General features: G+C 39.3%; 1 protein-coding gene across 1 annotated transcript in view; it reads right to left on the bottom strand.

The window, feature by feature from the left end:
- Positions 1-22,545, bottom strand: part of LOC137007505 (uncharacterized) — a 28,211-nt gene extending 5,666 nt beyond the window's left edge. The window contains exons 1-18 of the mRNA XM_067369036.1: positions 22,442-22,545; positions 22,239-22,310; positions 21,608-21,997; positions 19,285-19,674; positions 19,108-19,179; positions 18,447-18,836; positions 13,789-14,178; positions 13,605-13,676; positions 12,941-13,330; positions 5,624-6,013; positions 4,590-5,036; positions 4,093-4,497; positions 2,290-2,420; positions 1,896-2,174; positions 1,597-1,692; positions 1,347-1,497; positions 439-564; positions 174-358 (exon numbers count right to left, since the gene is read on the bottom strand). Of these exons, the coding sequence (XP_067225137.1) occupies positions 174-358; positions 439-564; positions 1,347-1,497; positions 1,597-1,692; positions 1,896-2,174; positions 2,290-2,420; positions 4,093-4,497; positions 4,590-5,036; positions 5,624-6,013; positions 12,941-13,330; positions 13,605-13,676; positions 13,789-14,178; positions 18,447-18,836; positions 19,108-19,179; positions 19,285-19,674; positions 21,608-21,997; positions 22,239-22,266 (4,332 nt within the window). The 5' untranslated portion in view covers positions 22,267-22,310; positions 22,442-22,545. The remainder of the gene's footprint in view (positions 1-173; positions 359-438; positions 565-1,346; positions 1,498-1,596; positions 1,693-1,895; positions 2,175-2,289; positions 2,421-4,092; positions 4,498-4,589; positions 5,037-5,623; positions 6,014-12,940; positions 13,331-13,604; positions 13,677-13,788; positions 14,179-18,446; positions 18,837-19,107; positions 19,180-19,284; positions 19,675-21,607; positions 21,998-22,238; positions 22,311-22,441) is intronic.
- Positions 22,546-22,873: the final 328 nt, after the last annotated feature.

Here is a 22,873-nt window from a genome sequence, read left to right as displayed (position 1 = left end):
GGGCCCCTCCCTTGGTTGTTACAGATTCTTCAGTACCTTTACAGACCTCCATACAGACTTCTCAAAGTCTCATAGCGATTCCCCAAGTTGTCAAATCAAACTCTGTTGGTTCATTCGGACAATACAAATAATTGGATGGTATATTTGAATAAATCATACACAGTTAAACCTACCACAAGATTTGTACCACACATGTGTTCATCATTATCAAAATGGAATTCCACTCTGCCATTTCGGACCGTTCCTTTGCAGCTGGGATCATTGAGGTGTAAGACATCAGCTCGAAAACCAGCCTCAAAGAGCTGACAGCGAGACACAGACATGGAGCCAGAGCTGCTTTCACAGGTTTCTGAGAAATCTGAGAGAGAATAAATAAATATAATCAATGATTGAAAAAAAAAAAAAAAATTTCACATTATGTTGTGGAATTATACCAACCAAAAGAGTCAGAATGTGGTTGTGGTCTGTGATTGTCCTTTTTACATAAACAGCCATAAACACCATTTTTCATCCCACACCTTTCATCCTCAGAGCAGCTGAGCTCAGAACAGGGGTTTCCATCAACTAGAAGGGAAGAATAGATAGATTAAAAAAAAAATAACACCACAAGGATTCCCATTTTTCTTTCCTGCAATTAACCTCTGATCTTGCTTGCTTCCTAAACAAGCTTTCTAATAAACCTGGCATTGTACACTATGAATATTGCTGGCTCTGTGACAAACTACTTATGTCCCACTATTTGAAGACACTTTGGAAAAAAAGCATCAGCTAAATGCATAGATGTAAATGTAAACTTAATAAACCATTCAATCAATTAACTTACTACTTTCACTTAATTTCCTCTTCTGTTCTCCCAGACACACATAATCATCTACAGCATTGATTAGTTACCAAAAGTCATAATCAACCAATTCTCAGCGCCACATATTACCTCACAAACAAAGAAAACTTCCACTTTTAACATAACTAAGTGTTGTGTGTACAAACTGGTACACTACCAAAGCCATAGTTTTTTTTTTTTTCTAGTGAATTTAATTGTCATGTCTAGTTATGGGTTTTGTTCATGTTCTTATTTTCATGTTCATGTTTATGGTTTCATGTCTTTTATTTTGTAGTTTGTGTCATGTTGCTTGTTTGTGTCATGCTTCCCTTGCTCCTTATGTGCTCCCTTAGTCAATGTGCCATGTTCAAGTCAAGTGTATTTTATTTTGTTTGTTTGCTCACTTTTGGATTACAATAAACTGCACATGGGTTTATCAACTCTCCTTCAGTTGGACTAATTGTTACATTCATGGATGTTTTTCACATTTAATAATCATTTCCCCTTGAGCGATGTAAATTTTTACCTTCAGAGATGTTGTATCCACCATCCACCCTGAAGGCCCAACGGCCTGCGACATTGACATTACTGGAGTTCTTGAGGTTTGGAATGGAGCTCCCATTGACTGATCCAGGAATCACAAAGTAGTGTATGGAGTTTACAGTGTCATAACCAGCCTGGATAAAATATGTAAAATATGCTAATTATATATGTTAACAGTACATAATACATAGTATTGAATATTAACATGTTGTTCTGATATAGAAAACTTTTACCTCCACCTCAAGTCCTGTTACAGAAACGTCACCATAATTCATCAGAATAAATGAAAAATTACTGCCTGAAATCAAAACCACCTGAAACGATGTTTTCTGCAAAGATTGGAAAAAAAGATAATCATTGTTCATCATATTATATAAAATGTATTGCTCTTATTACTCTGTGACCTCTTTGTTATTATTATTGTTTTAATTCATTATTTTCTCTGTCACTTTCTTTGTGTATTAATGTATTCATGCCAACAAAGTATTTTGATTTTGAATGGAATTGAATTCAGAAGTATAATCAAACTTACTGCTCTATACATGGAAAAGTAAGGGACTTTATCCCAAGTTGCAACAAAGACCCAAGAAGCGTTGAAGGTCAGATTTGGGAAATGATTGTTTATATCCTGAGTGGCGCGTGTGAGAACACTTCCATTAGTGTACTGATGATATGAAATGACACCTCTTCCACGGTTGTCAAGGTCGGTCCAGAGACCAGCAATTATATCTTGGCTTTCATTAGCGGGAAAAGTGTAGGGAACAAACTGTGATGAAGGCTGGTTGAATGTGAGATGTCCATTATTATTCACCTGAAACATGAAACCTGTGGCTGTTATTTTGACAATATTTTTCATCACAGATGAGCTTATGAAGCATTCACCACTCACATTTAGACTTAGAATCAAGATGGAATCAAATTCTTACATAAATCTGCTGGTATTTGCGGCCAAAGAACAGAAATGGCCTTAACAGCTTAATTTTAGAGGAGCTTCCATCATCATCAGCAGCAATTCTTGTGTCTTCTGAAGAGCCAAATGGGTAGAATATTTCTGGTGCTGCTGAGAGAATGATCAAAAAAAATAATAATAATAATAATTTGACATTTAAATTTCACAGTGATTTGTGAGGCTCATGTTTATGTCATGTGAAAGGATTCTGGCTGCTGTTAGTAGTGGGATGATGATGATGACCTCTGGTTGCAGACTGGTGTAAGTGTGGTTATTTCTTTTAACAAGACTGGACCACTGCAATACATTGTACTTAGGCATCGCTCACTCTTGTTTATCTCTCCTCTGGCTGGTCCAAAATGCCACGGTCAAACTTATAACAGGGACTAGAAATTACTCCTGTTTTGGTTAGTTTGCATTGGCTTCCTATTGAGTATAGAATTCAGTTTAAGGATTTATCGTTGATGTGTATGTCTCTGATAGGCTCAGCACCAGTCTACTTACCTGATCTTCTACCATCAGACCAACAAGCCTCTAAAGTCATTGAATACTTTGTTGTTGTCAGTACCTATGACGTGCTTGAAACTCAAGGGGGACTGTGCATTTTCAGTGGCAGCACCCAGGTCATGGTATAATCTGCCATTGTATATAAGATATGTTACATCGGTTGAGGATTTTAAACTGTTGCTCGAGACTTATTTTTAAAATGATTTGTGTGCTGGAGTAATTGCTAAAATTGTTTTACTATTTATGTATTTATTGTTATTTTGGTTTTTTTAATCACTGAATTTGTGATTTGTTCTACTCTTATTTTTTTATGCATTTATTTTAACTTGTCTGTGCAGTAATTGTCTCTGTATTAAATATATTATGTAAATTAATAAAAATAAAAATTAATATTGGCACCCTTGGTAAACAAGTATATATATATATATATATATATATATATATATATATATATATATATATATATATATATATATATATATATATATATCTCAAATATTTCTCCAAAATATGTGCCATAATTATTATTATTAATTATTGTCACCCATAGGAAATCTTAAGAGTAAAATCTAACCAATCATATTTTAAGTTCACCTGAATGATTTGGAACACTTAAGTTGAATGAATGAATGAATGAATGAATGAATGAATGATGCATTTATATAGCACTATTAGGATGGAGAGAATGGAGAGAATTTGGCTATGTGGTAATATGACTATGAAGTTGTAAGTCATGATTTCTTGCTCTAATTATGATGTGACAGACACGTAAGCCAAATTCCTCATCCATCACTATGGGAAAGACTGAGAAGTCTGTAACAATGTTTAACAAAAGGTTTTTGAGAAAATGAAGTTGATATTATTAGAAATAAAAACTAAAAATCATTGAAAACGGCAATTTCCACTATCAAGGAAATAATCACTCTGAGCTGTTTTACTTCTGTCTAATGTGATCTGGAGAAATTAGTTTTGCTATGAATTTTTCTACACCCTTGTGTAATGGGTCAAACAAAAAATAAGGTCTAAGATGCCCATGAGAGTTTATAAATGAAGCAAGACAATACTTTACCAGTGGTTGTGTTTGGTGGAGTAATGGATTCTACAATGGATTCTTCTGTGGATTCTTCTGTGATTGTCTCTGTTGTTGTAGACTCTGATGGGATGGACTGACTTGAGGCATCTGGTATTAGGAACAATTTTATATCAACAGCAATCATTTTCAAACAAAATCCAGAGAAATTAATGGCTTAAGATCAAATGAGTAAATGCTCACCAACACAGTAAGCTCCACAAATTACTGGCTTGACAAACTCATAAACATAGTAATTTCCTGGACAGGCTTTGACTCTTATAGGGTGGGATTTGTAAGTACAGCAGCCACTCCATGCTGAGACACAGACCTGACGGGTGACCACTCCATCTTCCAGCTGTGGGTGAGATCCGTTGAGCCACAGTGGTTGATCAGTACCACACCTGAACCGATCTACACATGATTCTGGCATCTGAACATTTTCACCATTGTAGAACAGCCTGTACCAGCCATTCCACTCCACATCAGAATCACAAGCGTTAGAGTAGTAATAGTTACTATGATAGGAATTGTCTGTGGCTCTCCAAGGCTCATCCAGACTGGTATAGTTGTTGCAGGGGTCAACACTTGGAGTGCTGAAAGATACTACTGTGAAATTGCAGAAAGTGTGCATTATAATAACATAAAAGCCTTTAATACAATTCATGATAAGCATGTCAAATATAAAGATGAATGAATACCTGCACAATATACAGGAGCTGGGATTGAAAGAGTTGGCCTGGTAAATTTGTAGACATAATAATTTCCAGGACAAGCTCTGACTTGGATTGGGTCAGATCTGTAGCGACTGCACTGATCATTACGGGAGCCGTAAACTTCAAGAGAAACAACTCCATCTTCTAGCCGAGGATGAGAGTCACCAAGATACAGAGAACTAAAACCTCCACATTGCATATAATAAAAACACCATTCTGGCATCTGAGCACTTGATCCATTAATGAAGAGTCGATACCAGCCATCCCATTCTACACGAGTGTCATCATGAACAGTTAAAGATTCACCCGTATACCGGGAATTGAGTGTTCTTCTCCAGTGGTTGTCGAGTATGTTGTAGTTATTGCACGGGTCATCATCTGTGTTAGAGAGAGATGATGAGATCAAAACAAAAGTTATATTTGAATTAAGATCTTCACAAGTGCAAATGTGAATCACACTGTAATAATCATGAAATTCATTAACAATTCATACATGACTTAACTGTATAAAAGTGATGCTACAAGATCATGTATAAAAGTTGCCATTTAAACTAATCATTGAAAAAAAAAAAGATACTCATATTGTCACAAGTGGTATCAAACACCAGGCGAACAAAGAAGATTAGATGAATACAGGCTTTAATGATAACACATCAGAGTTACACACATCATACAAGGATGAGAACGGACGAGGAATGAGGGTGAACACAGGGATTAAATACATGAAGCAAACAAAGGATCTTAACAAGGTGATTAACAGAACCAGGTGATGGGCATGACTAACTAAATGGGGAAAATTAGGTCACAAACAGACAAGACGTAACACATATATTCATTCAGATATATTATATATAACTTACTCAAGGTGATGCTGGATCCAGTAATTATATCTGGACTTACAGTGGAAACCACCTGTGAAATAGTGCTGACATCTAAAAAAGAAGGAAGTTCATGTCATGACAGAAATCACAGGTTTGAAAAAAGACATTTAAAAAAAAAAAATTTTAAAAGCACAGTACCTGTACAGTATCCGGCACACCCTAATTGTGAATGGACAAGTTCATAGACATAGTAATTGCCTGGACACGCTTTCACTCTGATGGGGTTTGACTTGTAATCACAGCAGCTTCTCCAATAAGTCCCTCCACAGACCTCCCTGATCACCACTCCATCCTCTATCTGAGGGTGAGGATCACTGAGCCACAGACTATAGTATGTGTTACAGCTGAATGAACTAATACAGGTCTCTGACATCTGGATGTCCATTCCATAGTAGAAAAGCCGGTACCAGCCATTCCAGGAGAAAGAGTTATCACAAATGTTATCTCCACTTTCATTGTTGGCTCTCCAGGGACGATCCAGAGACTCATAGTTGTAGCAGGGATCACTGCTGATGCTTTGGAAAACAACTGTCATGGACAAAAGAGATCTTTGTAAAATACTAATAAAATACTGTATTTATATGGAAGACAATTTAGTCTTATCCCTATCTATGGCCTGAAATGCTCCAGCAGCCTGTGACCTTATAGGATAAGCAGTTTTGCAGAATTGATGGACTATTAGTTTTATTTCCCAAAATTACAATGACTGAAATTCAATGATTTTTAACAGTCATATACTTATCAGTGGTGTGGAGTTGATCCCAAAATGGGGCAAGAAGGTGCCTGTACATTCACAGCTTAATACATTGTGCATAAAAAAATCTCTCTTGCTTTTTGTCAGATCTGAAGTGGCTACAACTTACAAACTGTGCAAATAAGCAAGCTTTTTCTGACAAAGAACAGACTTCAGAGTGACCCAAAATTGTTATTACCATGTGCTCGCATATAGAGTTGTGAAATCTGAGAAACTGTTACAAATTACTGTTAAAAATGTATCTACCACTGAATCATTCTTGCAGAAACAAGTGAAGTCTTTATGAATCCAACTGGATCTTACATGTGTGTTCAAGCATCTTATTTGTGTTGAATTTGTGGTAACACTTTACAATAAGGTTCATTTAAGGTTCACATAACATGAACTAACCATGAGCAATACATTTGTTACTGTATTTATTAATCTTTGTTAACCTTAGGTAATAAAAATACAGCTGTTCATAGTTGGTTCATCTAACTACACAGTGCTTTAACTCAGTGTTTCTCAACTCCAGTCCTCGGGACCCACTGCTCTGCACATTTTGTATGTATCCCTTATTTAACACACCTGATTTAGATCATCAGCTCATTAGGAGAGTCTGCATGAACTGAATTGAGTGTGTCAGATAAGAGAGACATACAAAATGTGCAGAGCAGTGGGTCCCGAGGACTGGAGTTGAGAACCACTGCTTTAACTAATGTTAACAAATACTAATTTTATATTATATTAAATTTTAATAACTAATATTAATAACTAATTATATTAATTTTAATAAAGCAATAGTAAATGTTGAAATTAACATTAAGAAAGATTAATAAATGCTGTAGAAATGCAGTTCATTATTAGTTCATGCCAATTGCGATAGTGGAACTCAGTTCTCCTTGCGGTGAAGTGCCATGAAGTTTCGTCGTTGTATACCGCCGTGTTCTCGCTTCTTTGTGAGCGACTACCCACACAGTAAGTGTGTTAAATGTTTGGGTTTTTCGCACGCACGCGAGGCTGTTCATGGCACTTCTGATTGTAAATTCGGTGAAAATCTCCTTCTCAAAACTCTCCACTCTAGACTCACGGTTTTTGATAAGGGGTCATACGTTTTTCCCCCCATCGCACTCCCGAAGCCGCCAAGGCATCACTTGAATCCGCAACCTGGGATGTAGAGCTCGAGGACATGGAGAGCAAGCAGACGGGCCTCGCCTTTTCTCATCCTTCCCTCTCCTGAGCACATGTGCGGGGTTTTGTCAGTCGAATTCTTGCATAATTATCTGTGCCCTAGCCCGGAGATGCGCGAGATGGTTTTCTTCGGGCTAAACAATGTTATTTACACCGCAGCGTCCGACTGAGGATTTTTGGCCTGCTTCAGCTGATGCTCTCCCGGCGGCCAGGAAGCTCGGCCTTCTGTGGCCTACTCAGAGCTTATCGACATGCTTTCGCATACTACAGAGAAGTTTGTGTTTGAGCAGCCCCAATTCTAGGCCAGTACAGAGAAAGCTGCCCTTTTTCAGTGATCTGCATAGTGAGATTTCCAGATCTATGGAAGCAGCCATTTTCCGCCCCCTTGACTAATGCGGCAGCCATTGACTTCACCCACCTCGTTGGTTCTGTGGAGCAGGGCTATACCGCCATTCCAGTGATTGAAGACACGCTGGCTACACACCTCTCTCCATCTTCAGCTCCTTCTTGGAAGTGGCCATTTTCCAAACCTACCAGGTGGATGTTTTGAAAGAAATGGACGAGGGCGATGGTCTGACGTCGGAAGAGGTCAAGGAGCTCCGCAGAGCCACAGATTTGGCCTTAAGAGTGACTAAACATACTGCGCATGCTATAGGGCGCTCCATGATCATTCATCTATTCGCCCCAACTATGGCTCAATCTTACGGAAATCCGTGATAAGGAGAGGGTGTTCCTCATGGATGCCCTTATCTGTCAGTCTGGTTTGTTCGGGGAGGCAGTCAACATGGTGGTTGACAAATTCCCAGTTGGCTGCTCTCAGGCAGTTTATGCCCAGGAGAGTTAGGGACTGGGCATAAAGGGACAAGTCAGCGGCACTCAGCTCAGAGAGGAACTGGTGTATGCTGGAACCAAACTCTCCCACTCTTTTGCTGCGAGCCCCCAGATATCAACAAAAAAGCGTCAAGCCCCGAAACCACCAAAGCCTGTGGGCCCAGCTCGCCCTCCCCCTCCTCCTGCGAGAGCTCTTCGGCCCCTGCCACAACGCCAGGGCCCTCAACCTCCCCCGTCTGTGACTTTATGCCCAGGAGAGTTAGGGACTCTTCTATCCTCTTCTCTTCTCTACCCAAAGAGCGCTCCTTGCATAGGAAGGATTCTACCAATAGGAGAAGGGACCCGGTTCATCCCCCACCGTCTATGGTTTGGGGAGTCTGTGGTCGCCCATTGCCCCGCCAGCAACCCCATAGGCGTATTGAGCTTAAGAGACACGTGCGGTTTTCTCCAGGAGCCGGCAGACCCCATATCGGTCACACAGGCTGTGGGCCCTCTCGTTCCGCATCAGGACGCCGGGCGCTCTCCTTTGTGGTCGACCATGCTACCCTGCAAGGACCAGTTTGAAACTCTAATACAATTATGTCCTCTACATTGTGACACACTGCTTCCCCTATCACATTTCTTTCATGAATGGAGTATCGCCTTGGATACTAAAAACAATAGAGTTCGGTTACACACTCCAGTTCTGTCGCAACAGAATGTTGACGCTGAAGACTATGTTTCAAATTCGTGCGGAGGACTGGTTTGTCACTATAGACCTGAAGGATGCATATTTTCATATTCAGGTTGTCCGGCTGCACAGGAAGTTCCTCATATTCGCTTTCGGAGGAAAGGTTTATCAGTACAAGGTTCTTCCCTTTGGCCTGGCCTTGGCACCCAGGACATTCACGAAATGCATGGATGCTGCTCTTGCCCCGTTGAGGCTCCGTACACTCAATTATCTAGACGATTGGCTCAATTTATCCCACTCCACGGAATTAGTGACTCGCCATAGAGACGTCGTCCTTCACCACATCCGGTCTCTCAGCCTCAGACTGAACAGCGAAAAGAGTGTTCTCGCCCCATCTCAGCAGACTATGTTCTTAGGGGGTTCACCTGGATTCCGTTCAGATGCTCCTGCCCAGATTTCCAGTCTTGTTACATGTTTGGCCCACTTCAGGCTAGGCCATCATGTCTCTGTAAGAACCTGTCGCAGGCTCCTGGGCCTCATGGCTGCAGCCTCCCCTGTGCTGCCCCTAAGATTGCTGCCTCATGGCTGCAGCCTCCATTGTGCTGCCCCTAGGATTGCTTCACATGAGACCGTTTCTTTGGTGGATGAAGCTCTCTCGACAGGACCGGCCTTTCACCTGTTGAAAGTGTTGCACGTTTCTTTCCACGCCCTTTCAATATGGCGGGACCCACTTTTTCTTCAAAAAGGGGTCAACATGGGCGCTGTTTTCCGTCTGCAAATGATCACAACGGACACCTCTCTGACCAGCTGGGGTGCAGTCTTCCAGGGCAGGCCAGTGTGTGTGGAGTGTGGACGGGAGAGTTCCTCTCTTGGCACATAAACAGCTTGGAGCTCAGGGCTGTATCCCTGGCCCTGCTGCACTTTCTCCCCTTTCTCAGGGGATGCCACATCATTGTCAGAACCTGACAACCTGGCAGTGGTGTCTCACACACACTATATTGCCAAAAAAAAATTGGGACACCTCTCCAAATCATTGAATTCAGGTGTCCAATCACTTCCATGGCCACAAGTGTATAAAATCAATCAAGCATCTAGGCATGCAGACTGCATCTACAAACATTTGTGAAAGAATGGGTCGCTCTCAGGAGCTCAAGCATGGAACCGTGATAGGTTGCCACCTGTACAATAAGACCATTTATGAAATTTCCTCACTACTAAATATTCCACGGTCAACTGTTAGTGGTATCAAAACAAAGTGGAAGCAATTGGGAACAACAGCAACTCAGCCACAAAGTGGTAGGCCACGTAAAATCACAAAGCGGGGTCAACGCATGCTGAGGCGCACAGTGCGCAGAAGTTGACAACTTTCTGCAGAGTCAATAGCTACAGACCTCCAAACTTTGTGTGGCCTTCAGATTAGCTCATGATCAGTGCGTAGAGAGGTTCATGGAATGGGTTTCCATGGCCGAGCAGCTGCATCCAAGTCTTACATCACCAAGTGCAATGCAAAGCATTAGATGCAGTGGTGTAAAGCATGCCGCCACTGGACTCTAGAGCAGTAGAGACATGTTTTCTGGAGTGATGAATCACGCTTCTCTGTCTGGCAATCTGATGGATGAGTCTGGGTTTGGCGGTTGCTAAATTCTTTAAAGCGAGTTGGGGATTTGCAAGCTCTCTCTGTTAGCAAGGTGTGTATGGACTTCACCCCTGGTCTAGTTAAGGTAACCATAAGACCCAGTCCAGGATATATGCCCAAGGTCTTGTCTACACCATTTAACTCTCAAGTTATTACCCTTCACTCATTCCATCCTCCTCCTTTCGCCTCTGATGAGGATGGAAAAACTTCACTTGCTCTGCCCTGTCCAAGCTCCAAAGTCTTACATAGATCGCTCTAGCGGTTGGAGAAGAACGAATCAGCTTTTGGTATGTTTTGGTGCTGGCTACTGTGGGCTAGATGCATCAAAGCAGAGAATTTCTCACTGGGTTATGGAGGCTATTTCGCTGGCATATGAGGTGCATGGTCTGTCTTCACATGTTCGGGGACATTCCACCAGAAGTGTGGCTTCCTCTCAAGCTCTTTTTAGAGGGGTCCTCCTGGAGGACATTTGTGTAGCAGCAGGATGGTCCTCCCCACACACGCATGTTAAATTTTATAGTTTGGATCTCAACATGGCTTCGGGTTCCCAGGTTCTGTCTGTTTGAACCGGCCATGGTTGCTATCTGTTTTTTCATTGTGACAGATAAGGCAGCGCTTTAGCTTAGCGTGTTTTGAATATCGTTCCCATTGCGTCATAGCTATGCAGCATCGAGTGAACCTATGAAAGAGAACGTCTTAGGTTATTGGCGTAACCTATGTTCTCTGAATAGGGAACGAAACGCTGCGTCTGCTGCCAAGCTCCTCGCGCTGCCGACAAGTGGCCTTTTTCAGCAGAGAAATCTGAGGAGCAGATAGCGCATTCGTCAGTATAGGATGGCGACATAAGAGCGTCGAGGCGGCGCCCGCGCCGTCAGCCGATGAATTGGCATGATTCTATACGGGCTTCAGACAATCTGCACACCCAGAAGGCCTGTTTATTTATTGGTTGTTTAATAATTTTTAATGGCTTTGGATAAAAGCTTCTACATGAAAGTAAATGCTTATGGATAAAGTGAAAATAAAGAATTCTTTTAACAGTTATTGTGTGTTTGCTGGGAAAACAATTTGCTTAAAAATGTGATTATAACCGTCACATCTACCATCATCTCCAGATGGTTTTCAGGTTTTGCTGTTCCTGCTCTGACCAGCAGGTGAAGTCTGGTATTACTGTTCTGCTTTCTATTGTGGATTGCCCCACCTGTTACTCTGCCCATTTCACCTGTTCATAATTAGCATCTCATTATTTACGTGCATATACCTGTGCTGCGTCTGAAATCAAATGCTTCCCTACAATATAGTATGCGGAAAATATTGCACCAACACAGTAGTATGTCGCAAAACATAGTATTCGAAAAACAATAGCAAAGAAGTAACTGGATGACCTACTGTACTACTACTAATCTACTGCCGAGATTCTGAAGAATGCATGCGATGGACACTTTACTATCCCATGAGGCCATGTTAGAGGATTTATGAATGCAGTGAAGTGACACATGTGACATGGGTAGGTCACGTGACCATAACAACATGGCAACTGTAGTACGTCTGAATTTCATTCATTCTACCCATATTCATACTATACAGAACACTTTTTTAACAGTGGCAAACTAAGTTCAAATTCGAATGTAGAAGCTACTCAGTATTAGCCTGGTAATACCAGACTCTGCTACTTCACCTTGCTTCGTAGACAGAGTCTGGAATGGCATAATAGAGAAGTGTTTACTCTCTCGCTAGGTCGCGCTTGTCTGAAGTTTAAAATCATTGGTTACCCGTAAGCCAATCAGATATGTTTAGTTATGACGTATGTTATGCAGCATCTAAGCACAGACATCATGCATCGAACTCAAATCTATGATTGAACTTCCACTGTAAACCTGTTGTAAACACATGATGATGCGAGCGAAATACCGTTTGAAAAAGAGTTGAATGTTCTCCATAACAGTTGAATGTTCTCCATAACAGAGCGAATTGCATCCCGTGTCTCGTTTCCCATTTCCGCGGTCGTTTCGATTTTCGATTTTTCTAACCTACAATGTAAAACTCGGCGCTTAGCATCTACGTTACGGCTCTCAGCCCGCCCTCTGTTCGTTGATTGGCCCGGCTGTTTTCAGACCGGTGGCAAACAGAAAGCTCTGACGCTGTCTCAGACTGAATACAGAAGCGAAATGAAATTGAGCGGAAGTAGGAAGTCTGACGTAGTCAGGCTAACTCAGTATGCAATTTTGGGCACAACGCTGGACTGTGTTTCTCAAAAGCACTGTCAGGCTACGTCATACAGTCTTGGCAAAAATTATATTTAATAATTACTAAAAATATTATAATATATATAAGAACATAAAATCCTTCAATACAATTCATGATAATCATGTCAAATATAAAGATGAATGAATGTACCTGCACAATATACAGGAGCTGGGATTGATAGAGTTGGTCTGGTAAATTTGTAGACATAATAATTTCCAGGACAAGCTTTGACTTGGATTGGATCAGATCTGTAGCGACTGCACTGACCACCACGGGAGCCGTTAATTTCACGAGTAACAACTCCATCTTCTAGCCGAGGATGAGAGTCACCAAGATACAGAGAACTAAAACCTCCACATGACATGTAAGGCAAACACCACTCAGGCATCTGAGCACTTGATCCATTAATGAAGAGTCGATACCAGCCATCCCAGTCTACACGAGTGTCATCATGATCAGTTAAAGATTCACCAATATACTGATAATTGAGTGTTCTCCAGTAGTTATCCAGTATGTTGTAGTTATTGCACGGGTCATAATCTGTTAGTGAGAGATGATGAGATCAAAACAAAAGTTATATTTCAATTAGGATCTTCACAAGTGCAAATGTGAACCAGTCAAACACTGTAATAATCACAAGATTCTTAAACCATTTATACACAACCGTGTAAAAGTGATGCTACAAGTTCATGTATATAAATTGCCATTTAAACCATAATGCAGAACTTTCATTGGAAAAAAAAAACAACAAAAAAAAAGTTAATTTTGCTATTAAAACACTGATATATTCATTCATATATTTTATATAACTTACTCAAGGTGATGCTGGATCCAGTGAATATATCTGGACTTACAGTGGAAACCACCTGTGAAATAGTGCTGACATCTTAAAAAAAAAAAAGGAAAAAAAAGGAAATTCAAAACATGACTGAAATTATTGTAAAAGGTTCGAAAGACTTAGAGCAAGAGAGAGAAAGAAAATGAGAAAAGCAAGGTACCTGTGCAGTATCCGGCACACCATAATTGTGAATGGACAAGTTCATAAACATAGTAATTGCCTGGACATGCTTTCACTCTGATGGGGTTTGTCTTGTATTCACAGCAGCCACTCCAATAAGTCCCAGCACAGACCTCCCTGATCACCACTCCATCCTCTATCTGAGGGTGAGGATCACTGAGCCACAGACTATTGTATGTGTTACAGCTGTATGAACTAATACAGGTCTCTGACATCTGGATGTTCATTCCATAGTAGAAAAGCCGGTACCAGCCATTCCAGGAGAAAGAGTCATCACAAATATAATCTCCACTTTCATTGTTGGCTCTCCAGGGACGATCCAGAGACTCATAGTTGTAGCAGGGATCACTGCTGATGCTTTGGAAAACAACTGTCATGGACAAAAGAGATCTTTGTAAAATACTGATAAAATACTGTATTTATATGGAAGACAATTTAGTCTTATCCCTATCTATGGCCTGAAATGCTCCAGCAGCCTGTGACCTTATAGGATAAGCAGTTTTGCAGAATTGATGGACTATTAGTTTTATGTCCCAAAATTACAATGATGGGAAATTCAATGATTTTTAACAGTCATATTCTTATCAGTGGTGTGGAGCTGATCCCAAAATGGGGCAAGAAGGTGTCTGTACATTCACAGCTTAATACATTGTGCATAAAAAATCTCTCTAGCTTTTTGTCAGATCTGAAGTGGCTAAAACGTACAAACTGTGCAAATAAGCAAGCTTTTTCTGATAAAGAACAGACTTCAGAGTGACCCAAAATTGTTATTACCATGTGCTCACATACAGAGTTGTGAAATCTGAGAAACTGTTACAAATTACTGTTAAAAATGTATCTACCACTGAATCATTCTTGCAGAAACAAGTGAAGTCTTTATGAATCCAACTAGATCTTACATGTGTGTTCAAGCATCTTATTTGTGTTGAATTTGTGGTAACACTTTACAATAAGGTTAATTTGTTAACATAACATGAACTAACCATGAGCAATACATTTGTTACTGTATTTATTAATCTTTGTTAACTATTGATTTTAATAAAGCAATAGTAAATGTTGAAATTAAAATGAATAAAGATTAATAAATGCTGTAGAAATGCAGTTCATGATAAAGGAGACCTATTATGCCCATTTCTACAAGATATAATTTAAGTCTCGTGTCCCCAGAATGTGTCTGTGAAGTTTCAGCTTAAAATACCTCACAGATCATTTATAAATCCATGTTGTAAATACCCATTTCTGACTACAGTCAAGAACAGGCTGTTTTCGTGCATGTGCCTTTAAATGCAAATGAGCTGCTGTGCCCCGCCCCCTCTCCATGATCACAGTTCCTGCCTCAATCGAATTCTCTGCCAAATATTAAGCTATCTGCTTGGTTTTGATTATCATCTATATCACGATCACTCTCACAGATAGTATAGTTTTTTTTTTCATCATTAAAGTTTATTATTTCCACACATTTTAAAGCTATATCAGTTCAACCCTTAATTGGCTCTTGGGGTCAATCTGACCCTGCTGACAGTTTCCTTCATTTTTAGAAAGTGTTCCCTTCATCTCAGGGACATGAAACTCTATGAATCTTCCTGAATAATCTAAACATGCACAAAAAATCTGGGCTTGATTTGGTTGTTTTTAAAGGTGTGTAAAAAAATAAATAAATAAATAAATCACGATTTAGTCCTTCGGGGTCAGATTGACCCCACATTGAAAATGAATGAGAAAATTAAAAAATGTACTTTTTTTTTTCATTTAATTTGTCAAAAAAAAAAAAAAAAAAAAAAAAAATCCAGAATAAATCTGTAATGTTCTACATTTCCATAAAGGTCTGGTCCTAGACCATAAACACAAACACACACACACACAGACACAAGTGTGTGACTGCAACAGAGGGCATCTCTGTAGAAACTGGCAAATAAAATCAACAAAACTGGCCTAAATGTGAAAAGTTTTACATGTAAATAAAGGTCTGGTCCTTGACTATAACCACAAAGTCGAATGAATGTTCTATCTCATACACACACACACCAGTTTCTCCACCACATCCCATATAACTCACACACCACTTAGACATCTGGGCACTTTCTCCATTCAAATACAGCTGATACCAGCCACTCCATTCAACACGGATGTCATTGTAAGATCAACAGATCCTCAGATACTTTGATCTCCTGAGATATGTACAGCACAAACGCATACAGCCATTTGTCTCCACACCCCACAGCGTGAGGTTGCGGGAAAGCTTCTTTCCATCCTGTCCTTCCTTCGCATTTGCTCCTTCTCCCCCACTTCCTTCCCTTTACACATTCTTCCCATCACTCAGTTCACTTAAAAAAGATTATATACAATTTATAATGTTCTGTCAATGCAAATGAATTAACAGTCATGTTTGGTATCATTCGAAATGTCTCAGTGCAACTGTTACAATGGTCTCGTCTACATGAAAGTAAACCAAAGGTATTAAAGGTTTTAAGAGTTTAGGGATACTTTGGTTGCAACCATGGGTGTGTCCCTTTCCCAGGATCTTTCATCCAAATTACCTCCTGTTCCACAGCAAGGTGCGAACCCCTGAGGTCTGTGACCCTAGTCAATGCAAATTCTGATTGTAAGTTCATGCCCCACGTTGGGGGATGTTTTGTCTTGGTCTGAGTATTTAAAGAAATGTTGCAAAAGGCTCAGGGTGACTCTGTATTCAGACGTGCCCTCATTGCTGAGTGTCTCGGACACCCAGCAATGTGTATTTTCCTAATGTCAGGTATTCATCTTACTCTATTTCTGAGCATTTGATGTTTTGTACTGATCATCTTTGAATTGATTATGTCATTGGCATGATACATTTACCTGACTAATAAATTGTCACATTTGACTTTATTCTGATTTACTCTGAAATTATTGACTTCAGTAGATTCCGATGTATCCATTGTTACCGCAAATCTGCGTCAGGTTAGTAACGGACTAAAGTCCAGTTGAGTGGAGCATAGGGCACACCAACTGTGATTTTAGAGCTCCGACTAACGCTTGGCATTAGTTCAAGTGTACTTAGACTGTAAAGGCTAAAAAGGGAATTCCGTTTAGGGCAACAAATGTTGATCGACCAACCTAAATAGGGTGAGCCTTACCTCTGTTTATTGTAACATTACTCTAGCTAAGTGTACATGGGAAACTATGGCATAACCAAGCCAAAGCTGCTATAAGAGAAGTAATATTGGTCGGCTTACCTGTAGTAGTGGTTATGACCTCTGACTAGAGTTAGTGTTACTTTAATTCAAGTGTATACAGATCTATGGGGGACTAAACCAAATACTTTTAGAGAAAGCAAGCATGAGAGTGGCACTCTATTAGTATAGTCAATTACCTCTGTCTAGTGACCAAGACTGGCGAGTTTGTGATCGTGGGCCTGCATATTAATGAATGGCCAGTGCGAGGACCCTGTGCGACACTGAGAACCGAATGAACGAGTACAATAAGTGTAAAGAGTTAAATAGAATATTCAAATGTAAAGCCAAATTATTATACAAATGACCAATAATCAATTGACATTCTAAACTAAATTCGAGGTCATAATAACATGGAGTCAGATAAAAGATTATTTGGAATTAAACTACTTTGCCACGCTGAAAAGACGGAACGCGCAAGAAACCTTCCCCGCCCGGTGGGAAACCGCCATTGGGCCGATTGGGCGGGCCTTACATCATCATATCCAGAGAACTGGTTTTGCTGCATGTTTCTACAATATTCATTAAGAGTGGTATAATCGCAGCACTAAAGTGGCTTTGGATAAAAGCTTCTACATGAAACTTAAAAGTAAATGCTTATGGATAAAGTGAAAATAAAGAATTCTTTTAACAGTTATTGTGTGTTTGCTGGGAAAACAATTTGCTTAAAAATGAGATTATAACCGTCACATCTACCATCATCTCCAGATGGTTTTCAGGTTCCTGCTCTGACCAGCAGGTGAAGTCTGGTATTACTGTTCTGCTTTCTATTGTGGATTGCCCCACCTGTTACTCTGCCCATTTCACCTGTTCATAATTAGCATCTCATTATTTACATGCATATACCTGTGCTGCGTCTGAAATCAAATGCTTCCCTACAATAATATGCGGAAAATATTGCACCAACACAGTAATATGTCCCAAAACATAGTATTCGAAAAACAATAGCCAAGAAGTACCTGGATGACCTACTGTACTACTACTAATCTACTGCCGAGATTCTGAAGTATGCATTCGATGGACACTTTACTATCCCATGAGGCCATGGGAGAGGATTTATGAATGGCAGTGAAGCGACACATGTGACGCGGGTAGGTCACGTGACCGTAACAACATGGCGAATGTAGTACGTCCGAATTTCATTCATTCTACCCATAATTATACTATACAGAACACTTTTTTAACAGTGGCAAAATAAGCTCATAATGTAAGTTCAAAATAAATTTGAATGTAGAAGCTACTCAGTATGCAATTTTGGGCACAACGCTGGACTGTGTTTCTCAAAAGCACTGTCAGGCTACGTCATACAGTCTTGGCAACAATTATATTTAATAATTACTAAAAATATTATAATATATATAAGAATATAAAATCCTTCAATATAATTCATGATAATCATGTCAAATATAAAGATGAATGAATGTACCTGCACAATATACAGGAGCTGGGATTGATAGAGTTGGTCTGGTAAATTTGTAGACATAATAATTTCCAGGACAAGCTTTGACTTGGATTGGATCAGATCTGTAGCGACTGCACTGACCACCACGGGAGCCGTTAATTTCACGAGTAACAACTCCATCTTCTAGCCGAGGATGAGAGTCATCAAGATACAGAGAACTAAAACCTCCACATGACATGTAAGGCAAACACCACTCAGGCATCTGAGCACTTGATCCATTAATGAAGAGTCGATACCAGCCATCCCATTCTACACGAGTGTCATCGTGATCAGTTAAAGATTCACCAATATACTGATAATTGAGTGTTCTCCAGTAGTTATCCAGTATGTTGTAGTTATTGCACGGGTCATAATCTGTTAGTGAGAGATGATGAGATCAAAACAAAGGTTATATTTCAATTAGGATCTTCACAAGTGCAAATGTGAACCAGTCAAACACTGTAATAATCACAAGATTCTTAAACCATTTATACACAACCGTGTAAAAGTGATGCTACAAGTTCATGTATATAAATTGCCATTTAAAACATAATGCAGAACTTTCATTGGAAAAAAACAACAACAAAAGCTAATTTTGCTATTAAAACACTGATATATTCATTCATATATTTTAAATACAACTTACTCAAGGTGATGCTGGATCCAGTGAATGTATCTGGACTTACAGTGGAAACCACTTGTGAAATAGTGCTGACATCTAAAAAGAAGGAAATTCAAAACATGACTGAAATTATTGTAAAAGGTTTGAAAGACTTAAAGAGAAAGCGAGAGTGAGAGAAAGAAAATGAGAAAAGCAAGGTACCTGTACAGTATCCGGCACACCCTAATTCTGAATGGACAAGTTCATAAACATAGTAATTGCCTGGACACGCTTTCACTCTGATGGGGTTTGACTTGTATCCACAGCAGCCTCCCCAATAAGTCCCAGCACAGACCTCCCTGATCACCACTCCATCCTCTATCTGAGGGTGAGGATCACTGAGCCACAGATTATAGTATGTGTTACAGCTGTATGAACTAACACAGGTCTCTGACATCCGGATGTTCATTCCATAGTAGAAAAGCCGGTACCAGCCATTCCAGGAGAAAGAGTCATCACAAATATAATCTCCACTTTCATTGTTGGCTCTCCAGGGACGATCCAGAGACTCATAGTTGTAGCAGGGATCACTGCTGATGCTTTGGAAAACAACTGTCATGGACAAAAGAGATCTTTGTAAAATACTAATAAAATACTGTATTTATATGGAAGACAATTTAGTCTTATCCCTATCTATGGCCTGAAATGCTCCAGCAGCCTGTGACCTTATAGGATAAGCAGTTTTGCAGAATTGATGGACTATTAGTTTTATGTTCCAAAATTACAATGATGGGAAATTCAATGATTTTTAACAGTCATATTCTTATCAGTGGTGTGGAGTTGATCCCAAAATGGGGCAAGAAGGTGCCTGTACATTCACAGCTTAATACATTGTGCATAAAAAAATCTCTCTTGCTTTTTGTCAGATCTGAAGTGGCTAAAACTTACAAACTGTGCAAATAAGCAAGCTTTTTCTGACAAAGAACAGACTTCAGAGTGACCCAAAATTGTTATTACCATGTGCTCACATACAGAGTTGTGAAATCTGAGAAACTGTTACAAATTACTGTTAAAAATGTATCTACCACTGAATCATTCTTGCAGAAACAAGTGAAGTCTTTATGAATCCAACTGGATCTTACATGTGTGTTCAAGCATCTTATTTGTGTTGAATTTGAGGTAACACTTTACAATAAGGTTCATTTGTTAACATAACATGAACTAACCATGAGCAATACATTTGTTACTGTATTTATTAATCTTTGTTAACCTTAGGTAATAAAAATACAGCCGTTCATAGTTGGTACATCTAACTTCACAGTGCTTTAACTAATGTTAACAAATACAACTATTGATTTTAATAAATCAATAGTAAATGTTGAAATTAACATGAATAAAGATTAATAAATGCTGTAGAAATGCAGTTCTTGATAAAGGAGACCTATTATGCCTATTTCTACAAGATGTAATTTAAGTCTCGTGTCCCCAGAATGTGTCTGTGAAGTTTCAGATTAAAATACCTCACAGATCATTTATAAATCCATGTTGTAAATACCCATTTTTGACTACAGTCAAGAACAGGCTGTTTTCGTGCATGTGCCTTTAAATGCAAATGAGCTGCTGTGCCCTGCCCCCTCTCCATGATCACAGTTCCTGCCTCAATCAAATTCTCTTCCAAATATTAAGCTATCTGCTTGGTTTTGATTATCATCTATATCGTGATCACTCTCACAGATAGTATAGTTTTGGGTTTTTTTCATCATTAAAGTTTATTATTTCCACACATTTTAAAGCTATATCAATTTAACCCTTAATTGGCTCTTGGGGTCAATCTGACCCTGCTGGCAGTTTCCTTCATTTTTAGAAAGTGTTCCCTTCATCTCAGGGACATGAAACTCTATGAATCTTCCTGAATCATCTAAACATGCACAAAAAATCTGGGCTTGATTTGGTTGTTTTTAAAGGTGTGTAAAAAAATAAATAAATAAATAAATAAATAAATAAATCACGATTTAGTCCTTTGGGGTCAGATTGACCCCACATTGAAAATGAATGGGAAAATTAAAAAAATTTACTTTTTTTTTTTTCATTTAATTTGTCAAAAAAAACAAAAAAAAAATCCAGAATAAATCTGTAATGTTCTACATTTCCATAAAGGTCTGGTCCTAGACCATAAACACAAAGTGGAACTAACTTTCTATCACATACACACACATAAACACAAACACACACACACACAAGACCGTAACAACATGGCGAATGTAGTACGTCGAATTTCATTCATTCTACCCATAATCATACTATACAGAACACTTTTTTAACAGTGGCAAAATAAGTTCAAATTCGAATGTAGAAGCCACTGAGTATGCAATTTTGGGCACAACGCTGGACTGTTTCTCTCAAAAGCATTGTCAGCCTACGTCATACAGTCTTGGCAACAATTATATTTAATAATTACTAAAAATATTATAATATATATAAGAACATAAAATCCTTCAATACAATTCATGATAATCATGTCAAATATAAAGATGAATGAATGTACCTGCACAATATACAGGAGCTGGGATTGATAGAGTTGGCCTGGTAAATTTGTAGACATAATAATTTCCAGGACAAGCTTTGACTTGGATTGGGTCGGATCTGTAGCGACTGCACTGACCACCACGGGAGCCATTAATTTCACGAGTAACAACTCCATCTTCTAGCCGAGGATGAGAGCCACCAAGATACAGAGAACTAAAACCTCCACATGACATGTAAGGCAAACACCACTCAGGCATCTGAGCACTTGATCCATTAATGAAGAGTCGATACCAGCCATCCCATTCTACACGAGTGTCATCATGATCAGTTAAAGATCCACCAATATACTGATAATTGAGTGTTCTCCAGTAGTTATCCAGTATGTTGTAGTTATTGCACGGGTCATAATCTGTTACTAAGAGAGATGATGAGATCAAAACAAAAGTTATATTTCAATTAGGATCTTCACAAGTGCAAATGTGAACCAGTCAAACACTGTAATAATCACAAGATTCTTAAACCATTTATACACGACTGTGTAAAAGTGATGCTACAAGTTCATGTATATAATTTGCCATTTAAACCATAATGCAGAACTTTGTTGCTATTAAGACACTGATATATTTATTCATATATTTTATATAACTTACTCAAGGTGATGCTGGATCCAGTGAACATATCTGGATTTACAGTGGAAAATACCTGTGAAATAGTGCTGACATCTAAAAAGAAGGAAATTCATATCATGACTGAAATTATTTTAAAAGGTTTGTGTGTGAGTGAGAGAGAGAGAGAGAGAGAGAGAGAGAGAGAGAGAGAGAGAGAGAGAAAGAAAATGAGAAAAGCAAGGTACCTGTGCAGTATCCGGCACACCATAATTCTGAATGGACAAGTTCATAAACATAGTAATTGCCTGGACACGCTTTCACTCTGATGGGGTTTGTCTTGTATTCACAGCAGCCTCCCCAATAAGTCCCTCCACAGACCTCCCTGATCACCACTCCATCCTCTATCTGAGGGTGAGGATCACTGAGCCACAGACTATTGTATGTGTTACAGCTGTATGAACTAATACAGGTCTCTGACATCCGGATGTTCATTCCATAGTAGTAAAGCCGATACCAGCCATTCCAGGAGAAAGAGTCATCACAAATAAAATCTCCACTTTCATTGTTGGCTCTCCAGGGACGATCCAGAGACTCATAGTTGTAGCAGGGATCACTGCTGATGCTTTGGAAAACAACTGTCATAGACAAAAGAGATCTTTGTAAAATACTGATAAAAT

This window comes from Chanodichthys erythropterus, chromosome 19 (genome assembly GCF_024489055.1).
Source record: "Chanodichthys erythropterus isolate Z2021 chromosome 19, ASM2448905v1, whole genome shotgun sequence".
Classification (NCBI taxonomy): domain Eukaryota; kingdom Metazoa; phylum Chordata; class Actinopteri; order Cypriniformes; family Xenocyprididae; genus Chanodichthys; species Chanodichthys erythropterus.
The sequence above is the reverse complement of the archived record's forward strand: the minus strand, read 5'-3'. Positions and strand labels throughout refer to the sequence as shown.